Source organism: Patagioenas fasciata, chromosome 3, assembly GCF_037038585.1.
Source record: "Patagioenas fasciata isolate bPatFas1 chromosome 3, bPatFas1.hap1, whole genome shotgun sequence".
NCBI lineage: Eukaryota > Metazoa > Chordata > Aves > Columbiformes > Columbidae > Patagioenas > Patagioenas fasciata.
The window spans coordinates 100,055,517-100,081,326 of NC_092522.1; the positions used below are offsets into that span (position 1 = coordinate 100,055,517).

At 40.7% G+C, this 25,810-nt stretch overlaps 1 protein-coding gene across 1 annotated transcript in view; it reads right to left on the reverse strand.

The window, feature by feature from the left end:
- The window catches only part of GFRAL (GDNF family receptor alpha like), a 34,915-nt gene that overhangs the window by 3,314 nt on the left and 5,791 nt on the right, over positions 1–25,810 (reverse strand). Inside the window, exons 3-8 of the mRNA XM_071807284.1 lie at positions 20,722–20,874; positions 18,821–19,258; positions 18,038–18,094; positions 12,504–12,831; positions 10,146–10,405; positions 7,293–7,391 (exon numbers count right to left, since the gene is read on the reverse strand). Of these exons, the coding sequence (XP_071663385.1) occupies positions 7,293–7,391; positions 10,146–10,405; positions 12,504–12,831; positions 18,038–18,094; positions 18,821–19,258; positions 20,722–20,874 (1,335 nt within the window). The remainder of the gene's footprint in view (positions 1–7,292; positions 7,392–10,145; positions 10,406–12,503; positions 12,832–18,037; positions 18,095–18,820; positions 19,259–20,721; positions 20,875–25,810) is intronic.

Sequence of the window (25,810 nt, forward strand, 5' to 3'; positions counted from 1 at the left end):
ACACATGTAAGCTAAATTAGCTATCAGTTCTGACATTAATAATTAAAAGGAGGAAAAAAGACCTTGATTGTATGCCAATGGTAAGAATTACTCTTCCTTTGGCAGTTGATGCAAAATCATTTTCAGACTCCTTTTTGTAAATACCAGCTCCAATAGCACTTCATATGTGTAGAGCTACCTTTTGCTCTTCTCCAGGGGAATAGCTTGTTACTCTGATTTGTGTTTTGGAGTATTATCCCCATTGATTTTAAGGTATTAATTTTATTCTGTGTATCAGAGGAGCCCTGGCTCTTACTTACCTGCTAGACGTCTTTTCTTTTTTCACATATTATCATAATTGCAGTGTGCAATAATACTTGATCTAGAATCAAATTAACGTAAAATGGGATCTAACACCGTGTTTCTGGGCTCTGTGCCCATGGAGTTTCCTCTTAGGCTTCTCACCAAAAAGTCACTTAGGCAGCTTATATGCTAAAAATTCCAACTCTTGAAAAACTGGGAGTTGTTTCAACTTTGGTTTTCCAAATGAGAGGAAGCTTATTTTTCCTGGAGAAATGAATCCATCAGTTTTGATCAAATATTCTAAAGGAAAAGTTTCAGTTGAGAATGTAATGTAAGCCCTGAACCTGGGATGGAGAGGTTAGACGACTTGACGAGAGGACTCAAATCCAGAGCCACAAGCATAAAACATGAGAGCTTTCTGTTACTTTCCTGTTACATTGATTCTGTCACATTTATACAATTATTTATGTAGAAACTAAAATGCAGAGAGCCTTTTAGCTGTTCCCAAGCTGCTCTACTTTATGTACTCAGTGAAACATTCACTGAGAGATGAGTCCTGGCCCCATCACTGGGTGACTTACCTGTGCTGTGAGAAAGCCAAACTGTGTTCCATGAGTCAGTTACCAGATTTTGTATGTTGTGTGTGTTTATGCCTATGCACACACAGACTCTAAATGAGGTATTTCTATATGCACTATATATAAGCAACAGATGTAGTGTATAGTCTAATACAAACACAGCCAATATGGATACTGGAGCAGCTCCAGTAAGAGACTGTGGATATATATTCCACTATACAAGAAGGCAAGCAATGGGCAAGAACTGAGCGGGCCGTTGGACTTGCCTGGTGTTTATTGCAGGATGATATTCACTTTTTTTCCTCAAAAAGCTATCTGAAAGTCAAGGAAAGAAAAAGGAAAGCAATGTTTGAACCATCACAAGTTGCATGGAATGAACATGATCACACTTAATGCAGTAAGCTACTGAAAACGATTTAATGGGGTGAATTTTTGAAGAAGGGTGATGTCTCTCTTGTTATCAGTGCAGGACTGCTAACATTGTATGTTAAAAAATAGATCAGCAGTTGGACCTCCTCTCAAGTTACAACTTTTCTTTAAGATGATGAGTTTTAGGAAAAGAATAATTTTTAGTTTTTTTTTTTTTTCTTTCCAGTTTCTGAATCTTAATTGTACACTCAGTTTTTAATACTTTCTACAACTGCAGGGGCAGTTGTAAGGATAAAAGTTTCCTACTTTTTAAAGTAGAAAGTGAGGTTCACACATTTAAGGCAAATGGATGTTTTTAAAGTACATCACTTACCAAAAAAACTAGGAAAATTATTAGGAGCAATAGTCATGGATGGTTAAAATGGGCTAATATAATTTTACCAAAATATTGCAATATTCTTCTTTAAAGAGTTGAAAAATATTTCATTTTGATAAAATAAAACACTCTGAAATCATAGAATCATAGAATACTAGGTTGGAAGGGACCACAGAGATCATCTAGTCCAACCTGTCTCGGCAAAAGCACGGTCTGGACAAGATGACCCAGCATCCCTGTCCAGCTGAATCTTGAATGTTCAATGTTGGGAAATCCACCACTTCCCTGGGAAGATTATTTCAATAGCTGATTGTTCTCATAAATTAAAAATTGCCCTCTTGTGTGCAATCAGAATCTCTCCAGGAACAACTTGTAACCATTACCCCTCATCTTTTCCGTGTAAAAAGGGAGTCTCTATCTTCTTTGCAGCCACCCTTTAAATACTGGAACATGGTGATGAGGTCTCCCGTCAGCTTCCTTTTCTCAAGGTTGAATGAGCCCAGTTGTCTCAGCTGTTCCTCATATGACGGCTTCCCATTCCTTTGATCCTCTTCGTGGCCCTTCTTCAGACCCTCTCCTGCCCGTTCACATCTTTTTTGTACAGCAGGGACCAAACTGAACACAGTATTCCAGCTGTGGCCTGACAAGCACTGAGTACAGTGGGATAATGACTTTGTCTCTGCTGGTGATGCCCTTGCTAATGCAGCCCAGCATCTGTTGGCTTTCTTTGCTGCAGCAGCACACTCCTCACTCATATTGAGCCTGTTGTCCACCAGGACTCCCAGGTCCCTTTCCGCAGAGCTGCTCCCCAGCTGGGTAGATCCCAACCTGTGCTGCAATCCTGGACTATGTTTTCCCAGGTGCAAGACCTTACGCTTGCCCTTATTGAACTTGATGAAGTTCTTGGTAGCCTACTCTTCCAGGCTATCCAGATCATCCTGCAGGGTGGCTTTCCCTCCAGGAGTGTGCCTTTACCCAGACAGTTTGCTGTCATCAGCAGGCTTCATCAGGACACACTAGATCACATCATCCAGATCACTTATGAAGATGTTAAACATCATTGGGACCAATATCAATCCCTGGAGAACCCCACTCATGACAGGTTGCCAGTTTGAAAAGGAGCCATTTACTCTCACCCTCTGGGTATGGCTTGTCAGCCCACCCACCATAGAGACCACTTGTCTAGACTATAGCATGTCAGTTACCCTAGGAGAAAGCTGTGGGAAACCATATCAAAATGATCAAATGAAATCAAAATACTCTACTTATTGTCTAAACGTTATAAAATGCTATGTTTTTAGTGAAGTAACTGCTGATAGAAGATGTTGATTATAGCATTTTCAGTTCTATGGGGAATACAAGAACGATGTTAATGATGAGATCATGCTAGAAGCCATATATTTTATCCTGCCTTCTGAGGAGTGAGGGAATTTGTAAGGCTAGGAGAGGGCACAATCTTGTGGCTGAAGAGCTAATTTTTCACTTCATATATTCTTTGTGGTTTGACTTCCTGAATCTGCTTGTTCATCTTCCCTTAAAAATGTTATTGGGGTGTGTGTTTCTTGATATACGCTCTGCTCTTCTTTAAAAATCTGAAGGAATATTTTATATAAATTTTCTCTATTAATCTATATCAAACCAGTTCTTGAAACATGAAATAACACTAGGGGGGTTAAGAAATACAGATGTGAACTTTTGTCTCTGTTTATCTCAAATCCTGTCTACCAGAATCTACATTTAAATTCCTGTACGACATACCAGGCTGTATTATCCTGTTTTGGTCTCTGTATACATGGTATTGATCATCTGAACAAGATCTAAATAACAACGAGTTAAGGATTAAAAAACCAGTACTCTAAGCAAATAATAAATACATTGACTGAAATTGGGCACATTTGTAGTTATGGATCTGTAAACAACCTTAGTGCTCACGCTGTGTGCCCATTCACAGTTCACTGAAGAGCAGACAAATCTGTCACAAGAATTAAAACCATGATTAAGAGGTAGGGTACTTTCCTATTCTTGGCAGAAATGGTAAAACATGTCGTGTACGTAACACACCTATGCCATTACTCTTCTAAGAAACATCTGTTCCTGTTTCAGTACCTCAACTGGCTGAGGTGCAGAACAGCAAACCTAGTTTGGGTTCTCTGACTAGATAGAGAAAACTATACAAACTTCTACACATACCATGGAGAAATAAAGCCACATGCAGTGTCTGAAGACTTATAACAGGATGTGGCCAAAATAAGAGATATTTCCAGCTCGGGCCTGCAGAGACTGAATCACCACAAGTGGATAGCAGTCATTTCCACTGCAAGGGGAAGGGTTGTGAGACACTAGGTGGGCTGCTCTGTCCCGTGGACATGGCCTATTGTGGTGAGAAGCTCATGAAATGCTTTGCCTCAGGACAGGTCTACAGAAGGGCCATCTCGGCTGCATGATGCATGTCTTGTCCTTCCTAGGATAGGCTGCAAATCTTAAGGACACAATGGCTGTGTCTGCAGGGATCACTGAAGCTGGAGCTGTCTGTGTAGATACACGGACATTTCCAGTGAAGAAGTTTGGTAGAGGATAGCTCAGCAGCTGGAACAATTAGTAGGATTAAACTCTTGTGTAAATCTACCTGCTTATGTATAGCTAGTGAAATGCCTGTGAATGGTCATTGCACAGACTAGTTCCAGCTGGTGCTCAGAGGTTTCTTGGCTATCCTCATCTTGTCACAAGCTTTTTTCTACATTTATAAATCAATCAGATTGACAATGTTTCATATCTTACAAATTAAAGTTGCTGGAGCTGAACTAATCTCAGTTCCCACAGCAGCTGGTATAATTATAGATAAACCCTGCCAATTACTTGTTTATCTAGATTGTCAACACAGCAGAACTCCCCAGTAGGAAATAAGTGGTAACTCTACAATTTAAGATGAAATAAGATTAATTTCAATAGTTTTGGGTCAAGCCCCATTTTTTATATCTCACAAGAACAGAATAAGAGTTCCATATTTCTAGCTTTGTCTTCCAGCCAAAAAATGCTTTAGCTCTAAAGCTCTGTGCTTATGAAAGTAAATGCTTATCTTCACACATGAATCATTTTTCAAATTAAAGTGTGGGAAGCAATCTTTTAAATTATGTGGATCTGTAAAATCATTGAGAGAATTTGCATAAGATAAAGTCAAAACCAGGCTGAAAATCCATAACTACGTAGGCAATAACATTTTTGAAGTTTGGAGAAATTTTGTTTGATTTAGCAGTTTTTGATGCTGTTTCCAAAATGACGTAAAATTATGGCCCTGTCTAAGCAAAACTCTCATTAACTTTTATATGGTTAAGACTCTGCCCACATCACACCTTGTTACCAGGGATATATCAGCCCACAGATGACTGGATTGTCCTGTACCCTCTGGGGTATGTGGATGACTGTAAATCCAGCCAAGACTTTTAAACAATCCTGTTGTCACATCAAACCTGTCATAGTATTCTTCCAACTGAACAGGGTTATATTTATTTTCAAATATATAGGAATATGTTTATACATGTTTAGATTTATTATTTATTATGAAAGACACCTTTTACTAAAACTAATCTTATCCAATGATTTGCAATGTCACTGAATAGAAAGGAGAAATATTACTGTTTTTTGAACAGTAAGTGTTTTTTTAATTATTAAATTAAGAAATGCTGAAGAAATACAGAGTTTCTTCAGAGCATGTTCATCTGTGGATGATCATTGGTGTACAGCGGTGAAAGACATCCTTGTATCTTTCAATGACATGCTAACTAAATGATTCTCCTGGGATTCTGATGCAGGGACAAGATATCAGGAAATTGTATCTTCTAATTTCTAAGCAGAAAACATCTAGGAAGCAAATATCTTAGAACATCTCCACACACACACACAAGGCCATATTTGACAACTTAACTGTTTTGCCTCTGCACCCTGGAATTCTTCTTGGGATTTGATTTCAGTAAAGATAAATATTTTGTAAAGATGTTAACTCCCTTTGCAACCTCAGTAATGCACATTTACTAGCGTATGAATCTAGGATACTGAGTTAGATTTTTGGCAGTGGGATTTATGAAAAAATTTTGCAGTATGGTTTTTATCATCAGGTAGATATTCTGAATCAGATTCTTCTCCTTAATCTGGCTTCATATGAGACATTTATATCTTAGAGAGTTCCCAGCTAGTGTACAAGACAGCTCAAATAGAAGGAATATTTCATTGTATGGCTTAGGCTGGTCAGCATTCTTCTTATTTTTCTAAGGCTATCCAAAATTCTGTTAAGAGTTCAAGGACAGGTTTTTGGAAAGTATTCAGGCTTCAATGGGAACAGAATTAACAGGGTGCAGGCTGCTTTTTGCAAACATTTATCTGAATCTCTGAGGGAAATGTATAATACATTTTACCCACTGAAAGGGTCTGCAGTTAGAACTAGTCACAAGGGTGAAATATCTCACATTTTACATTTTCCCACTTAGAGCAGGACTTCTTGCATTGTAACTTGCATTATTTAACCACGAGAGTCTGGATCCAGCTAGAGGTTCATTCTCTCCCTGTTCTTAGCAAAGGGAAGCCAACGCTTCCAGCAAAGGCAACCTGACAAAGTGGGATTATTACTAAGAGGGTCCCTGACTTTCTTCTTTGGCTGCAGAGAGCACTTGGGTGACATGCATGATTCTTAAGTAATTTTAATGCTAAAATTACACCTGAATGCTTAATTATCCACATACAGATCTCAGGAATCCCATTCCCATGGATCTATTTTTATACTTTCCAGGTTGCCTACTTCAACAATAGTGGAAGGATGGAGATCACAGAAGTCCCTTGACTTTGTACTGCATGTATAGTTTGAATTATTTTTTCACTGTTAAAGGTGTTCACCATGCACAGTTCTGGGAACTAATTTGTAGTAATGTCTGGAGTATTGTAATCTGTACCTCTCAAGGTAAAACAGGTCATTCTCATTAGAGTCGATATTTGTGCATTAAGCTCTTTAGTGTTCTCACTCTGTAATTGGGTCTTTCAAAAGGAAAAATAAAGTTAGTATTATTTAAACCATGAGAAAATGTGTATATTAATTCAATATCCTTTAGCTTTATGTCACTTCATTGCTTACTGTAAATGTATGGAAATAAAACCAGATGTAGCTCTTCAGCCCCTGGAATATGATGATCTGAAATTGCGTGTCCTTCTGTTGCATGAGAAGGTGAAGTCTGTTGCAGTGTAACACAAACCCCTTCTCAGACCACTTACTCTGGCTTCATTGTTGTAACTACTATGGCACAAAAAGTCGAGATAGGAGAATAGCAGGTGTGACATCAAAGCTAATAATTTGTATTTCACATTATGACTACTACTCTCTAATGATTGTATGGAGAATCAGGCTCTGGTGGGTTTAATAACTTCATTTTCCCAAATTATAATAAAGTGATTGTAAGACATCTATTTCAAAACCACTTATCAAAGAAGTTGGTTCAGCGTCATTATGTTTATTTTGGGGTTATATAAGCTAAGCCAAAAAGGTAGAGAGATTATTCCACATTCTGTTGAATAAGAGACCAACAGGTAGTGCTTGCTTGCCTGAACCCACCCAAGGGACCCAAACTTTAGTCTTCCCTATCATACACAAGGGAAATTTCAAGAGTACTTCTATTAAAATTATGGAGTGTCTTGCCCAGACTCACCATTAATTGAAGAAGAATGGAGCTGTGCTCTAGAAAGCTTTTCTTCTGGTACTTCTGTATTTACCCAATGAAAATCTTTCTTCTTAATGGAAATTTGACCTGAATATTTGAAAGAAAATATCCATTCAAAATATTACTTTAAAATAATAATTTCAGTGAATAATGCTGTTTGGTGTTTTGATAAGAGTCACAGAATTTTTAAAGGCAGCTATTTAAAAATACTGTTTATCGATAGTCAATGAACAAAGTGAATGAGTGAATAAGAATTCTTCCTTTGACATCTCTGTTAAACCTCCCCTGTAGTTTGTCTTATGGGGGACAAGTGTGCTTTAAAAATATTCTTTGCCTCAAAACAGCTTAAATTCTTAAAAATAGGCCCACCAAAAGAGTTGAACCCACCAAACCTATATAGAAGTGATGAGAAATGGGTAGTAGTTTGAAGTAATTTCCAAAAGCAGAGCTCATTCTTCCAATGAATTGCTAGACCTCATTCAACTCTTTCACAAAGGCCTGTCCTCTTAGTGGGGATGATTTCATGAATACATCTGAAAACATGTATCTTCTATTGAAATGAAAAAGGAAAGTTTTAGCTAAGTAGAATAGTTTACAAAGCAAGAGGCTAAACCATGCAGGACTAGGCCTAGTCACTCACATGAACTGTAAGCTGAGAAATTTTTATTCCCTAGAGGAATGAAAATGATATGAAAAAGGGTCATGGTTGCAGCCTGGAACATTGTCTAAATAGGAATGTACTCATTCTCCTTGTAATGTATTTTTTCTGTGAGATCTAAAAGTACAACTCAGAGTTACAATATTTTGGAAACATAACTTTTTACTTTCTGTCCTTGGCATTTTTGCTTATTCTGTTGTGACACTGATCCTACATAGGCACTGATCCACACTGTGCTTCTGTCTCATATAGCAGCCAATTACTCACAGTTCTTGCCTTTTAGTGAGTCGGTCTGCAGCAATCTTTAATCCTGTAAGCACAGCCCCAAAAGCAAACACTTGTAGCGAGGCAGTGCCATACAAGAGTAGGAAGATGTGATGGTGTAAACACCACTTGTGGGTCTGTTCACACCAGTTCTAATGGTATTTAACACTGCCTTACAATCAAACTCATAATCATCTCTCTTTTCAGTTTAGCTGTATCACAGCTAGGTAGGAAAAACCAAAAGTGAAGATTCACAAGATTCTGCAAATGTTCTGTAGAGGAGATGCCAATCCTTTGCTCAGCCAAAAGCTTTGGATCCCCAAATAGTTTTGTTTAGTTAGCAGGAATTCATTGCGCTACAGGAGCAAGCATGCTTCTGTTCTTCAATCCCACCTAGGTTAGGGAAGTTTCCATCAAAAAAAAAACCAAACCCCAACCAAAAATACAACAAAACAACAACAACACAACACCACCACCAAAAACCAACCAACCAAAGCAAAACAAAAAAAAAACCAAAACCAAACTAAACCAACCAACCAATAGCCACAAAACAAAACAAACAAACAAACAAAATTAAAAACAAACAAACAAACAAAACCAAAAACAAAACCGAAACCAACCAAATAAAAAGCAACAACTACAACGAACCAAAAGTAACCCACAACAATATTTTATCCTGCGACTGCTTCAGGAAATGGCAAAAGCTCATGAACAATTATTTAATTATTTTGACATGAGGGTCATCCTTTTCTTTGTAGCTCTAAGCATAACTAATGCAATGATGTGATCACTCATTTGGATCATTAAATGCAGCCATAAAACAAGCAAACAAATAAATAACATCCAGCAGTAAAATCGCTGCCAATATTCTCAAACCTATATATATATTTAGCTCTCCCAAGCTAGGCTGAGAACATATTTAATTACATATAGAAGACGACTGATGCAGGGTATGAGGCACTAGGAAGTAGTTTATCCTAAGAGGATTTATATAGCAAAATAGCTGGTGTGATAGATCAAAGATCTGAGGTGAAGTGGGTACTTTGCTCTTTGATCTGGTCTGTGGACCAGATGCCTGGATGTAGCTGAAGTGTTGCAGAGGCAGCAGATGAAACTTCAGGTTTAGTTTTGGGCTGGAGGAGTCCAGGAGCCACCCTGTGATGTGGAACTACCATTTTGATGTGATCCACAGGACAATAAGCGGGGACAAACACAGGATTTGCTTTGAAGGCACACTCCTGATCCAGACTAAAACATTAATATTTGCTCCCGTATTGCCATTCATTGCACTAACAAATCTCTCTTAAACAAAGACTTGGCAAGGACATTTGTATTTAACAAAAATAAAAATTTACACATGAAAGGCTTTACTCGTTTGAGAAAGTTCCTACATTTAATCTGAGTTAACCTCAGTGTTTTTACTGAAGGGCAAAACTTGAAGCCTCCATTTACAGCAGCTTTTTCTTCGATAGGTCCTATTGAAATCATTGAAGTTTTTTTCTGTGGAATGAAGTCTGTTGTTAAATGTGTATAAGCTATACTAATATTTAGACTCCAAGAAGAAAAGAAAGAAAAAGCAGTATGTCATATTATTTGTAAAAATAGTGTATCAAAATATAACATTAAGCCAATGAAAGGAAGACTTTGGACTTTTTTAAGCTGCATAATGGTATGGATCCTAAAAATTATTATTTTATTGTTATTCCAACATATTCATATAATGAGATATGCAGGCAACTGTATTGATTCACTACTCATATAAAATATTTCCCAAAACCAAGGGAAAAAGTGTGCATGCGATTTGTATTTTTATTTGGATCTTGCTGAAATCAGTCATAGCAAAGTAAAGATATAGTGTAAATCGGCATTTTAATACTCTGTAAAAATAATTATTCTTTAAAGTTTTATGTTTTACTCACGTAATTCACTGAAGCAGGATTTGCTGTGAAGCATGTGATGGAAGAGCTTGCACAAAGCCTGCTCCATGGGAGGTAAATTCTGGCAGGTGCACTCCACACGCAGCATTGTGCCCCAGTTGCTAATGTAGGCGGCTTTGCAATCAGCGTTTGCAGAACAGGGCATGTCATCCTTGATTAAAGTTTCAAGACAAGCTTCATCATCGTAGCATCTTTTTGTCACATGTCTCCAACACTTTGACTGAAAAGTTGTGTATTTTTTCCTGGGGGGGAGGGGAAAGTATACAATGACAGATTCTCTTCAACCAGAATGATTCTATGATTCTATGACAGTTTAAAAACTCTGCAATTTCACAGAAAGTCATTTAAGGATCACAATGAAAAGACAGTGTATTCCTAAGGTACCATGTAAGCTTTAAAAATCACAATATTCCATGACAGCTGGCCTAAATGCCACTCTGATTTGCACCTAATTGGTTTTAGTGAAATCTGGAGAATTATAATTTGTGGAAAAACCTGCTTTTACTGAGAAAGTTTTTGAGAAAAAGCAACTGCACTTGTGTTTGACATCTTCACAGATGCAGGTGCTCTTCTAATCAGTCCCCGTGGAGATTTTCCTAGGGTCCAGCAAAAATCAGCATGAATACCAACTGTCTCAGATCCTCACAGAAGAAATGCAGATAGAGGAATTAGTCCAGTCATCACAATGAAACCAAAATACATGCCATTCTAGTGGATCAGTTTGTTGGGCAGTGTGAACGAAGAAGGAGTATTGAATTGAATTTAATTTACATAAAGTAATCTATATCCAATCTATATCCAATGCCAACACCTCCTTCCCCCAAATGCTAACAAAATACAAAATGTCCACAGCTCAGGGAAAACTTGAAGTAATTCAGTTGACCTTAAAGATTAATTGATAGCAGAGATAAGAGAAGAATTAACTCAATAATCTCAAATTATTTCCATTTATTTGCTCTTAGGATAGAAAAACATATCCTTTAATGCACTATGTGTGACAATAGTAAACATCTATTAAAAGTTAACTAAGATACTGTAGATATTAATTAGAAACCAATTTATCACTTACATTAAATGTTAGGGGATGATAAAGCTAAAGTGTTGTTGTATATTGTACATTACTTATTAAGACACTGTTTCCTTCATCATAAAATTAGGCTATTAATTTACTATTGATATTGCGTGGCTGTAACAAGCAAGTCACATGTAAAAACATGGACTGTTACAACATCAGCCAGGACATTATTGTAAATATTTTCATTACACAAGCAAAGGTTTTGAAGCAGATGCCACCTCTGTGCTAATGGAATTATTTTTATCCACCTCCTGATTCGTAGATATGGCTAGCCACAATTCACAAACTAATTTTGCTAATTACATCCACTTATTGTCAGTACTAGGAAACATTAATGGTTCCAAAATAATGGGTAATTCAGCAAGTCTCCATTATGATATTACATGTGTACACATGCACATGCACAGACATACGTTTGTAGCCCAATTCTTCTTGACACAAAAAGGGGCAATTCTCACTGACGTCAATCTGAAGAGCCTGCACAGAACTGAAAGCATCTGTTGACCTCCTGGTTTGTTGACTGATGGTTAATTTGAGCACAGCTTTAAGGTAAAATTCAGGTCTAATCCACAAGGGAACTGGCAACTACACTGAAAACCAAAGTGAACCAATCGACCATTACAAATGGTGGCAATTAGGTAGAACTACGAACATGGGATGATCTTGTTGTGTGTTTTCTAAAATAAAATCTGAAAACTCTGTTATTCTTCATGTGTCTGGTGGTCTGCGTATGTTTCAGGGCAGCTTTTTTCAAGTATCAGAATGCTTGAGATGAAAAGAATGAGATGACAGTTTTCTGAATGGGCCAAGTTGGTTGTACGGCCATTGGGTACAAAGGGTCAGACTACAGTGGAAGAGGTAATTACTTAAACCAAACAAACTTTGTCCGGTCTGCTGCACAATTTGTGCAAACTGCTAGAGGGCAAAGGTGCAGACTGGCAGGTGTTATCTGAAGAAAATGGTAATGAAAATAGGCAACAGCATAGTTTGTTCAGAAGAAATTGTGTCAAGTGTCATGAAATAGGCAGAAGAAAAGCCCACACTATGTTCCAGACCTTTTTGAAAATTAACCTTTTCAGTATATTTGTGGAATTGTGGAATTAGCACAGTTGATGCAGACATCTGTGAAGATGTCAAACAAAAGTGATGATATACAGTGAGAAAAGAAATTGTAGATGAGCTGTATAGCATATATTTTATTTAAATTTTTTGATCAAATCATTATTCAAAAGCACATTACTGGACAAAATCTTTCTTCTACTTACCTACACAATTCATTCTCTTTACACACATGGATTACATTCAGACATGATGGGGGTGGAACTGCAATAACTGCACAGGGCTTGCCATGAAGAAGTTCTTTGGCTCTGTAGCAGGATTCATCAGGCTGGATACAATCACAAAATGTCATCATTTGGGCAACTTCAAAGGGCATGTTTTGATAGAAGAACCTTATGGCTGCTTGACATTCTTCCATGTTGCACTTCTTATTTACTGAGCAAACCTTAAGGTACAGGGACAACTGTTTGTTACATACTTCATCTTCAACACACTCCTTGTTCACATCCAAACAGGTTCTGTTTGCTGTGTATGCTAAAAAGAACAAGAGTTTTTAAAATGAAATCACAAGAAAACCTTTCTCAAGCGATGACTGGCAGTCATACTGACTGCAACACTCCCATTAAAAACAAGTTTAATTCCCAAAACTTCTGATTCCTCTCTGATAGCATTGCCTCTTTTAAGCCCATTGTATGATCATCATATTTCTCCCTTAAACTGCTTGGCCCTCATAAACAACCCTCCTGCAAGTTTCTGCCTCTGAAAAATCAGTAAGTGAAAACTGGCAAGATGGAAGTTTCTTCAAAGAGTGTGATAGGTTCTGGGAGCTAGTGGCTACCTGAAGCTGTTGAAATCTCCAGCATGCACTCTTATGCTAGGCTACATAATAAGTAACAGAGAAGATAACATTGAGTCAGCTGATCGGAGCCAGCGCAGCGAGAGCCAGAGCCGGCGAGGTTCAGTCGACTACGAGGTTTAGCCGAGATTAGAAAGCCCAGAGGGAAACGTACAGGGACAGCGTGACTCTCGGCGGTCCCGATCCCCCCGAAGCCCCGGTAGCCATTGCGAGAGAGCGGCTGACGTGGCGGGGGGCGTTCCCACGGTGACGGCGACCACACCTCCTCCTCTTGCCTTGAAAAAACCTTTGGGAGGGCAGAGACTAGTCGCTGCCCACCAGGTGCAGAGAGCAGCAACTAGCTAGCGCAGCGGGTGTGGCAGCTAGCGCAGCGGGTTGCAGAGAGCACTTGTTTATCATTCCCACCGACTTATTGCCAGCGTCCCAGACCGCTGATGACCATGGTCGCCTCCAGAAGGAGAGCATGTCTCAAAAAGACTGTGGCAACGCAGACTGAAGTTCTGTCCCAAACGGTGGCTGTTCAGGTCTCCGGCTGCAAGGAGTGCCAGAGCCTGCTGCTGCCAGAGGAGGGAGGCCAGCACTCCACTTGTGTGAGGTGTGAGCAGGTGCAAGATCTGCTCGACATGGTTGTGAAGCTTAAGGAGGAGGTTGAGACGCTGAGGTCCATCAGGGAGTGCGAAAGGGAGATCGACTGGTGGAGTAACACCCTTACGTGTCGGTCGGAAAGGCCCCAGGGAGGTACCCCCGAAAAGGAGATGGACCTCCTGCCCTCCCGGACAGAGGCGGAGGTCCTGAGACAGCCCCACCCTTGTCGCTGTCGGGCAGAGGTAAATGACCTAAAAAAAGATGAGGGTTGGAAGCTTATTCCAGTTCGGCATCACAGGCAGCCCCACTCCCTGCCTGATTTGCCTCCCCAGGTGCCCCTCCGTAATAGGTTTGAGGCCCTGGATCTTGAAGAAGAGGTAGGTGAGGAGGTGGTGCCAAGCCTGCCTACAAGATCACATAGGAAGAGGCGGTTGACTACACAACTGAAGACTACCTCTGATAAGAAAGATAGAAGGGTGATTGTAATAGGAAATTCCCTTCTGAAAGGAACAGAGGGCCCAATATGCAGGGTTGACCCTCATCTTAGGGAAGTCTGTAGTCTACCTGGAGCCCGGATCAAGGATATTGCTAGAGAGCTCCCCAGACTGGTGCACCCGACAGACTACTACCCACTGCTGGTCTTCCAGACAGATGGGGAGGAAGTTGCTTCCCGTAGTCTGAGGGGAATGAAGAATGACTTCAAGGTCTTGGGAAGGATGGTGAAAGATTCAGGGGCTCAAGTGATCTTCTCTTCACTCCTTCCCTCTTCAAGTGACGATGTGGGGTGGAATGGGAAAATTCAATCTCTAAATGGTTGGCTCCAAGACTGGTGCTACAGGCAGGGCTTTGGTTTTTTTGATAATGGCTGGTTTTATAAGACTCCAGTCCGGACAGTGTTATGCAGGAAAGGCTTATCTCGCAGAGGCAAAAGGATGCTGGGGCAGGAATTAGCTGGGCTCATTTGGAGAGCTTTAAACTAGCCTCGAAGGGGGATGGGGTTGTAGTTGGGCTTGCCCCAGAGGAGCAGCATTCTAAAACAGATGAGGACCGGGTGGCCTCCTGTGCCCCTAGGGAGAAATTGGTGTGCTCTGCTCGCTCCCTGAAATGCCTGTACACCAATGCGCGCAGCATGGGGAATAAGCAGGAGGAGTTAGAATCCTATGTTCGGTCGGGAGATTATGATCTGGTGGCAATTACAGAAACGTGGTGGGACAGTTCACATGACTGGAATGTGGTCATGGATGGCTATGCCCTTTTCAGGAAAGACAGGCCAGCCAGGCGTGGTGGTGGAGTTGCTCTCTATGTGAGAGAGCAACTGCAATGTACTAAATTCTGCCCAGGAGCAGATGAGGAACGAGTTGAGAGTGTATGGGTCAGGATCAAGGGACAGGCTGGCAGGGGTGATACTGTTGTAGGTGTCTATTACAGGCCACCAGATCAGACTGAGGAAGTTGATGAGGCCTTCTATGCGCAGCTGAGAGTGGCCTCACAGTCACAGGCCCTGGTTGTTGTGGGTGATTTTAACTTCCCTGATGTTTGCTGGAAGGACCATTCAGCCAGCCAGCCACAGTCCAGGAGGTTCCTCCAGTGCATTGATGATAACTTCCTCATGCAGATGGTGGAGGAGCCGACCAGGAGAGGTGCACTGCTGGATCTCATCCTCACTAACAAAGAGGGTCTGGTTGAAGCAGTAAAGGTTGAGGGCTGCCTGGGTTGCAGTGACCACGAGATGGTGGAGTTCAGCATCTCGTGTGGCAGGAACAGAATAGCAAGTAGAATTGCAACCCTGGACTTTGGCAGGGCTAATTTCGGCCTTTTCAAGCAACTGCTGAGGGAAACCCCATGGGCAAGACTGCTTGAAGGAAAAGGGGCCCAAGAGAGCTGGATTGCATTCAGAGATTGCTTCTTCCATGCTCAGGATCAGAGCATCCCCACACGTAGGAAGTCGAGGAAGGGAGCCAGAAGGCCTGCGTGGTTGAATAGGGATCTGTTGGGTATGCTCAAGCAGAAGAGGCGAGTTTACAGGTCATGGAAGCAGGGACTGGCCACTTGGGAGGAATATAAGGCTGCTGTTAGAGGATGCAGGAAGGCAGCTAGGGTAGCCAAGGCCTCCTTAGAATTACAGCTGGCGAGAGGGGTCAAGGACAGCAAGAAGAACTTTTTCAAATACATAGCAGATAAAACTAATACCAGAGGCAATGTAGGCCCACTGATGAATGAGGTGGGTGCCCTGGTGGCAGAAGACACAGAGAAGGCAGAATTGCTGAATGCCGCCTTTGTCTCTGTCTACTCCGCTGGAGGATGTCCTGGGGAACCCTGTACCCCTGAGACCCGGGATGAAGCCAGGTTAATGGAGGAGTTTGCTTTAGTCGATGAGGACTGGGTTAGGGAACAATTAAGTAGTCTGGACGTCCATAAATCCATGGGTCCAGATGGGATGCATCCGCGGGTGCTGAGGGAGCTGGCTGAAGTCATTGCTAGACCGCTATCCATCATTTTTGCCAAGTCTTGGGAAACGGGAGAGGTGCCCGAGGATTGGAGGAAAGCAAATGTCACTCCAGTCTTTAAAAAGGGCAAGAAGGAGGACCCGGGTAATTATAGACCGGTCAGCCTCACCTCTGTCCCTGGGAAAGTAATGGAACAGCTTATCCTTGGTGCCATCTCAAGGCACATCAGGGATAAGAGGGTCATTAGGGGCAGTCAGCATGGCTTTACCAAGGGTAAGTCATGCTTGACCAACCTCATAGCCTTTTATGAGAATGTAACAAGGTGGATGGATGATGGCAGAGCGGTGGATGTGGTCTACCTTGACTTCAGTAAAGCCTTTGACACAGTCCCTCACAGCATCCTCACAGCTAAATTGAGGAGGTGTGGTCTCGACAATAGAGTAGTGAGGTGGGTTGCAAACTGGCTTAAAGAGAGAAGCCAGAGAGTGGTGGTCAATGGTGCGGAGTCCAGTTGGAGGCCAGTATCTAGTGGAGTGCCTCAGGGGTCAGTACTGGGGCCAATATTATTCAATATATTCATTAATGATTTAGACGAGGGAATTGAGTGTACTATCAGCAAGTTTGCTGATGACACTAAGCTGGGAGGAGTGGCTGACATGCCAGAAGGCTGTGCCGCCATCCAGCGGGACCTGGACAGGCTGGAGAGTTGGGCGGGGGATAATCTGATGGAATTTAACAAGGGAAAGTGTAGAGTCCTGCATCTGGGCAGGAACAATCCCAAGTTCCAGTATAGGTTGGGGCATGACCTATTAGAGAGCAGTGTAGGGGAAAGGGACCTGGGGGTCCTGGTGGACAACAGGATGACCATGAGCCAGCACTGTGCCCTTGTGGCCAGGAAGGCTAATGGCATCCTTGGGTGTATTACAAGGGGGGTGGTCAGTAGATCGAGAGAGGTCCTCCTTCCCCTCTACTCCGCCCTGGTGAGACCCCATCTGGAATATTGTGTCCAGTTCTGGGCCCCTCAGTTCAAGAAGGACAGGGAACTGCTGGAGAGGGTCCAGCGTAGGGCAACAAAGATGATTAAGGGAGTGGAGCATCTCCCTTATGAAGAAAGGCTGAGGGAGCTGGGGCTCTTTAGTTTGGAGAAGAGGAGACTGAGGGGTGACCTTATTAATGTTTATAAATATATAAAGGGTGAGTGCCATGAGGATGGAGTCAGGCTCTTCTCAGTGGCAAACAATGATAGGACAAGGGGCAATGGGATCAAGCTGGAACACAAGAGGTTCCACTTAAATTTGAGAAAGAACTTCTTCTCAGTGAGGGTAACAGAGCACTGGAACAGGCTACCCAGGGAGGTTGTGGAGTCTCCTTCCCTGGAGACATTCAAAGCCCACCTGGACACATTCCTGTGCGACCTCACCTAGGCGTTCCTGCTCCAGCAGGGGGATTGGACTAGATGATCTTTTGAGGTCCCTTCCAATCCCAAACATACTGTGATACTGTGATACTGTGATACTGTGATAACAAAATGTGATTTCTGTGCTTTTAAAGCTAGTTTAGGTATTTCTAACCTATGCTAGAAGCCTTCCAAAAAGATTTAGATAATTCTGACCCTAAAATGTTTAAGGGATGGGATTTGCCTCTGTAAATTTAACAGGATCAGTATTGTTACCTGACATTTTGGATTCCTATCTGCCCAATAGCTTAACTGAAAATATGTTGAATACATTGACGCCCTGCTCTTCAGTAAAATGAATAAAATGTATTCATTTTAATCTCCTGATACATTGTTCACTATCTGAAAACAGATCTAAAACCAGTTATTAGGATTCATAAGTAAATTTAGACTTACCTTGTTTGGAGAGAGAAGATAAACGCCATTGTAATCTTGCTTCCTTACTAATGTTGTCTAGAACAAAAAGATATGGGTATGGACATGTTATAAATCATGTCTTAGCTTTGTTTTTAACTTTAAAGTATTGGCTGTGTTGCTGGCATAGTGCCATTAGTAAAAACAAACAAACAAACAAAACAACAACAAAAAACAAATTAGCTTGACCAAATAGGACCTTCAGCTTGTTAACAAACTCTAAAATCACTGTTACATATATTCATAAGTTTCAGGGTGAAAGCACAGTTTATCAGTGGCTGCTGATAACATTATCTACATAATTACAAATCCTCTGAGCTCAAAAAGAATTTTTAGAGCTGCTTAGCAGAGTATGTAGTCAGATTTCTTGTGAATAAATAAAGGCCAGATGCCCTAATGTGTTCATCAATGCACCCAGTTTTCAAGCTCAACTAACTGCTTGTTATGCTCTAAAGTCAAGACAAACAGACAATTCTTGCTATCAGGAAATAGTTGTTATTGGTCTTACATTGTTTCTAGTTATAGTGTCATACTGAAAGGGACTGATTTGGATCAGATTGTATCAAATAAACACAGTGAAGGACAACAGTATTTGCACTCAGGCTATCATTTTACTGTCAGATTATTCATTTGCATCTAAATAAACCTCTTAAAACTATCCTGTTGCCAATGTTTAACTGCGAATGGTTAAGAAAACCTTTTTCATAGACCTGTGTACATTACTGTCACATACAAAAGCATTCAGACTGCTGGAATACCACTAACCTGTGTCAGTGTCCTGATTTGTCTCATCATCAACATCGTCATCATTGTCACCGTCATCATAATTTTCAGTAGCTTCTGAAGCTACATTCTCTTGAGAGTATTGTAAACAAGGATTGTTAAATATTCCCTTCCATATTTTAATGCATCTCATTTGAAGTGGCTCTGGGCACTTGCAGTCTCCCAGCACTGTTTTCCTCAGTTCTTTCCAGGCTGATGAACACTCCTGGTTGGCCATCAGGAACCTGCATTTTGCAGTGTCTGCCTGGCATGCTTGCTGGAAGCTCTTATACATGAGAAAACAGTAAGGGTCCTCCTGACAGCGTTGCTGTGCAATACTGCAGTCATTTCCTAACTCTTCTGGGTGTCTTTGGTCTTCACGGTTTCTGTGTTGCCTAAAACTCAGTCCAGTATCTGATCTTGAAGAAGTTTCCAAATATTCTGTACAATTAGTTATAAACAGAGATATAAATCAAATGGAACAGGTAACATCACTGGTCAGCTCAAAAGAAACTCAGTAAAAGCATAATTGTTTTATTGCAATAAAATGAATGAAAGTCCTAGTTTCATTCTGAGATGTATATAAATAAATAATAATTTCAGATTCTTGCAAACTAATGAATCTTCATCATGCTTACTGTGTCCTGGTAGCTATGTAATACAGTCTACTTTAACAATTCAGCTGCTGACATTAATATGAGAAACCCTCACTAAAATTACTGCATAAAGGGATCAATCTCACATAATTTTAACTACCTACATATTGGACATATCATGATTTTTTATCTTAATTCACTGCGTAGTTTGTAAAGAGAGAATGGCAATTCCTGAAGATGGTTAATTCATTACCTAAAATAATCATTTAAGATAGACAGGGATAATTACTCCTGAATGTATCTAGGAACAGCAGAAGTTATCATCACCGATACGAGTATAACTCCATGCAGAAATGGTGCGAAATGTAATGTCAATCAACAAAAAAATATACGACTTCATTTTGTTAGAAGCAAAAGCAATTATTCCAATGACATCAACATCAGGTTTTAGATAACCCACTCTTCTTGTTTGAGGCAAGGAGTAATGAATCAAGATACTGTTATTTCCTCTGCAATAAAGCTTTATATTCCCCTACCATAAATGTACACTGACTGATGTCATCAGGTAGTGATGGATCAGAGCTGGGAATCAACCTTGGGGCTCACTTTTCAGACTCTCATTCACTGGCTGATTTCACCTTTCTTACGTCAACTTTGCTAGTCATTACTCCAGAAGACAGAAATTGCAAGCTTTTCATGCATGGAGTAATTCTCAATTATAGAAATAGGTTTTCTGAAGGGAAGAGGATTCTCAGGATAATAAAAAATAAATTTAAAGGAGCTGGGCCCATTGATTACAACAGAATTATAAAAAGGATGCACTTTATATATAAAGTACAGCTTTATGAAAGCAGGAACTGTGTTTCCCCACACCCCGTAACCTCTTCTAGATGTAGTAAAGATGCTCCTGTAACACAGTGTGACACAACTGCATAACTGCGCATTCCCATTCACAAAATGGCTGGATGTGGCTCTCTATACACAACATAGATCCAGTGGCACTCAAGCTTCCTTGGGCAACAAGTAGCCACCAACATGCATCACATTTTCACTCTTGCTTGCCACTGGATTGAGCAAGCATTTTAGAAACATTTGAATTTCTCACGCACATTTTATTGGTTTTGTTTATTTTGAAGCAGATATGACATTGCTTTTGTATGTGTGTTGCTGTGTGAATATAATAGAAGAGACAAAACTAACTATCAGATTTGAGAAATACGCAAAGAAATTTCAATCCAGTTAAAATGAGCGTTACAAAGTTACATATTTCCTTTTGCTCTTCATAATTAGAACTTTTTGTTTAGTTACCTTTATTAATGCTGCACTGTTTCCCAAGCAAGGTCGTGATGCTACAGAAATCATCTGCAGTGCAGAGACAGTTTTTAAATTCTGGGTATTCATCAGCCAGGACCTGGATGATTCTATTACATCCAATAGCGTCTTCTGCCTTGCATCTATTACCTAGAACTCACCATTAAAATTATAATGTTGTTAATGTTTATGAATGCTTAAGGGATATGGTTATATAAAACAATTGAAGCAAAAAAATAATATGTTTTGCCAAGAATAGATGTTGCAAACCTTGTTTTGCTTGAAAACTTGTCACAATTTACAATCTTTAAATCATATTCAGAGTCATATAATAAAGTTATAGGTACAATATTGCCTTCTTTTTTTTATTCAGTCTGACCCATTGCCCAAATGCCAGTTTCTGTTCTCATTTCCAAAGTACATAAAATCTTAAATTTATACATTTTCTACTAGGTAGAGGAGGTACAGAGGCCAAATCAAAAAGGTGCACAGGAGTCGAGGGGCAGATCCTGAACTGAGACAATGAGACATTTGTCTTCACCCTGTGTAGAAATGAGGTGCCAGGTACAGGGATGGGAGTTCACAGTGTAGGCTCAGGTACTGCCACATAACGGAGTAAGAGAGGGGATGTAGGAGTGCAGGCGCAGTCCTGTGATGATGATGATGCTCATCCAATGCTGCAAGATGTCTGCTCTGGTTCAGATCCCTCACTCACATGAGGATGACATGAGCCTATGGCCTCTGACCATTTGGATATGCCATTGGACTGCTATCCTAGAGAACAACTTCACTCCCTAAGTTTGGCAATGACAACAAATTTAAAGTAGTCCAAGAATATTCAGATCTTTAATTTCTTTATGATAAAAATAAGGGAGAATCTAACATAAAAAAGAACATGCAGGAGCCTTAGTTTGCTGGTCCAATTTCAAGCTAGTTGCTTGCAAGTGCACTTATACTCAATGACAAAGACTCACACACAGGCTGTCAGATCATATTTTCTTTGTATGTGCAGCAAAAATAAAGAGCATGTACTTTATGGTCCAAAGATAAATCAATCAACCATCTACTTTGTAGACTAAATAGTTTTAAAAGTACTTCCTTACTTATTATTGCCTATGAAACTTACAAGATACTTAAGACAGACACATCAGAAGTAGTTTAATACCATGTTAACAGAGTTTGATTTTGTGAAAGCCATGGTCTACCTTCTCAAAACAGGCATACAGGTCCTCAGAACAGCACATTTTCTCTCTTTGCTTCATGGATATTAAGTATCTCACAATATGTAGGTTAAGGAGTGTGTGGTTCACAAGATCCAGGCTGGTCACAGTGCAGTACAAGGATCAGTTTTAATCTACTGAGGACATAGGCTATTGTCTCTTCCCTGTCAACGGTGATGTCTGGCTTCCTGCCTTGCTGCTTCCCTGGTGTCAAGTGTGAAGCAGCAGAGATTGTGTACTCTAGTAAAACTGAAAAGCTATCAGCCATGTGTCACCACTGCCAAAGGCAAGCTCGAATGTGATCAGAGCTTTACTGTCATTTATATATGGTTGACACAAATAGCAGTGGAAGGCAATCTAGGTGAAGGCCGACAAGAAGAGAGTGCATTTTGCCTGTGCCTGAAGGAATGAGTATTAGCTGTTCCAGAGTGCTCATCCCCATCCTGTCACCCCAAAATCCTTTTTCATACAGCATCTGTGTTGCCCTTTCTCCAGTTTCTGATGAAGGAGGGTTTGGGGGTGTATTAAAATGTACACTGCCACAGGACCAAGTTGCAGTCCAGCAAGAGCTACAGCTCCCATACTCTGCTCTCACTTCATATTTTGTATCAGCAAAAGGGGAGTTCATGGTGCCCAGGCTTGCCTGTATCTTTCCACCCAGTCTCCAGCTTGTCTTCTGCGTTTTCAGAAGTAGAGCATGACCCTGACTCAGCTCTCACATTTCTTTCTTTTCCCCGTAGCCAAGAATCTCAGGATATCTAAATAGGAGCTACCAAAGGTTATGGACATAGGACACTCCCTGACCACAAATATAGAGTGGAAAGTACGTGATGACATGGAAACTATGGGGTCCATGGAGGTGGGTGAAAAAGGGATAATAAAGGTATTTCAGGCAAAAATTTCAGGAGGACAAATTCCAGGGGTAGAAAAAGAACAACAAAGATCAGCTGGGGCTTGTGTGGAAATTAACTAATTTACAAGATTTATGACTGTCTGCTTCAAGTTCCTCTCGATACTTGAAGGTTGGAGGGGAATAGGGATAGAACGAGAAACACAAATGCCAGTATATTTTATGAACCACTCCAGCCTCACTTAGCTTGTCTATCTTCATGGCAATAACAAGCTGCAAGTTAGGAGTCAAGTACAGGGGATGTGTTCAGAGGAGCCTTATACACTGTGAACACTGTGTTGAATCACAGCAGCTGAGAACCAAGGATGAGAGGTAAGTTATGGGGTTATGAACATTCAACGGGCATGGACAGAGTCAGGAAGCACATCAGATTTGTGGGGTTCCCTTGCCTGGCCTCTTGAAAGCTGGGTAGAAATACCTTATTATCAGTACTGGTTTGTTTGTACACTGTGTTGATTCAGCTGTGATGAGCAGCAGAAAATATTTTATTGCTGCTTTTCAATTATTGTTGCTTTATCAATGATTAGTTCTATATAATATATTTTAGCTTAATACATATGCTTCCAAGGCATTCACAAAAATTGCCCTCTGACCTAATACTTGGAAGCCATTGTTCATAATCTGATTTATTTATATGTACATAATTGTTATTGTTTAACCCTGGGTGGTGTCTAAATAGTAAACAGCTGCTATCTTTTGCCTTTCCTTCCCCAGGGGGAGGAAAGGAAATGGAGGAAAGACTAGTGGGTTGAAATGAAAACAGATTTAATAGAATAATAAGAAAGAAAGAGTGAATAATAATGTGAATATCATAAAATATATAAAGCTATATAGAACAATATTTAGCTGCTGGAATGCTTGCTCTCAGCAATGGATGCCAGGGGGTGGACACTGCGAAGACAGCGAGTCCAGTAAAACATGAATATCGCAAACAGGTGTAGGAAACTCATGGATCAGGCAATGGGAGCAGGAGTGGGAAGAAGGATGGGAGTGGGACCCCTCACGAATGGCAGCCATCGAGGAAATAGGGTGGTCCTTGACAACATCCCACTTATATATGGAGCATGTCATTTGTGGTATGTGTAGATGAGGTTCTTGGGGACATGGTTTAGAAGTGGACTTGGCAGTGTTAGGTTAATGGTTGGACTCAAGGATCTTAAAGGTATTTTCCAACCAAAATGATTCTATGAATACTGGATTGACCAAACTCAATGTCAATCTAAGTGCTGTCCTGGGTCCACTCCTCACAGACATGCTTACGTGCAAAACACGGAAAACTGAGCAATGCCCTTCCTTCCCCTGGCAACAGCCAAGATATCAGTGAGTTTGTATGTTCTTTCATACCAAATCCCAAATATTTGAAAACTACTGGAAGAAAATATTAACTCTGCCTCCGGCTGTTACATTCTTATTCTTGAACTGTGTGAAAACTTCTGCTTCCATCAAAATATTTTAGTCTTTTCCATCCTGATCTGGAAACTGACTCATGGACATTTTCCCTCCTTGCCTCTTTCTTTTTGTTTTGTTTTGTTTTGTTGTTTTGTGGTTTTTTGTGTGTTTGTTTGTTTTGTTTTGTTTTGTTGTTGATTTTGTTGTTGTTGTTTTTTGTGGTTTTTTTATTTTTTTTTTGCTTTTTGTTTTCATCATGTCTTGGCACAGGAGAAGAAGGTTTGGACTCAGAGGGCTATGAAGGTATACTCTGAAAATGTTGTAGTAGTAGTAGTAGAGCAGTGATGGACAGTTCAACAGAGAAAGAATTGACTTAGGTGAAGTCTGGAGAGTGCCCCAGACCTACTCTGAAGAACAAAAGATGAAGGTCCTGATAACGCACACATTTAACTTGAAGGTTACAGCCTGAGGGACTGAGTTATTGGACTCATACACAGAGTAGGAGTATAATTCTCATTTGTAGTTAGGTTTTTCATAAAGAAACTAGCAAAAGGAGTATTTGCCTCATTGCTTATGGCCTCCAACTAGCATGCTCATTTTCAGCACCTTTTCCACTTATACATCTCATCCATCAAGTGTTTAGTCCTGCACATATAGTCTTGACATACAGTATAATGTTAATCTTACTAATAATCTCTTTATCAATGATCTGGATGAAGGGATTGAGTGTACCCTTAGTAAGTTTGCAGATGACACCAAATTGGGTAGGAGCGTTGATCTGCTGGAGGGTAGGAAGGCCATAGAGAGGGATCTGGACCAGCTGGATTGTTGGGCTGAAGTCAATTGTATGAGATTTAACAAGGCCAAGTGTTGATTGACAGCCAGCAGAACATGAGCAAGCAGTGTGCCCAGGTGGCCAAAAAGGCCAACAGCATCCTGACTCTATCAGGAATAGTGTGGCCAGCAGGACCAGAGAAGTCCTGGCAAGTCCTGGAAAGTCCTGGCAGGTCATTGTGCCACTGTACTTAGCACTGGTGAGGCTCCACCTTGAATATTGTGTTCAGTTTTGGGACCCTCATCATGAAAAGACATTGAAGTACTAGAGAGAATGCAGAGGAGGGCAACGAAGCTGGTGAGGAGTCGGGAGCACAAGTCTGATGAGGAGAGGTTGAGGGAACTGGGGCTGTTTAGCTGAGGGGAGACCTTATCACTATCTACAACTACCTTTGGAGGTTGTAGCATGGAGGGTGTTGGTCTCTTCTCCCAAGTAGCAAGTGATAGGACAAGAGAAAACGGCCTCAAGTTGTACCAGGGGAGGTTTAGACTGGATATTAGGAAAAAATTATTCATGGAAAGGGTTGTCAGGCATTGGAACAGGCTGCCCAGGGAAGTGGAGGAGTCACCATCCCAGTAGCTGTTTAAAAGGCATTTAGATGAAGTTCTTAGGGACATAGTTTAGTGCTAGAGTTAGGTTATGGTTGGACTTGATGATCCTGAGGGTCTTTTCCAACTGAAATGATTCTATGATTCTATAATACTGTTGGTAGATTTTCTGTTGCTGTTTCTG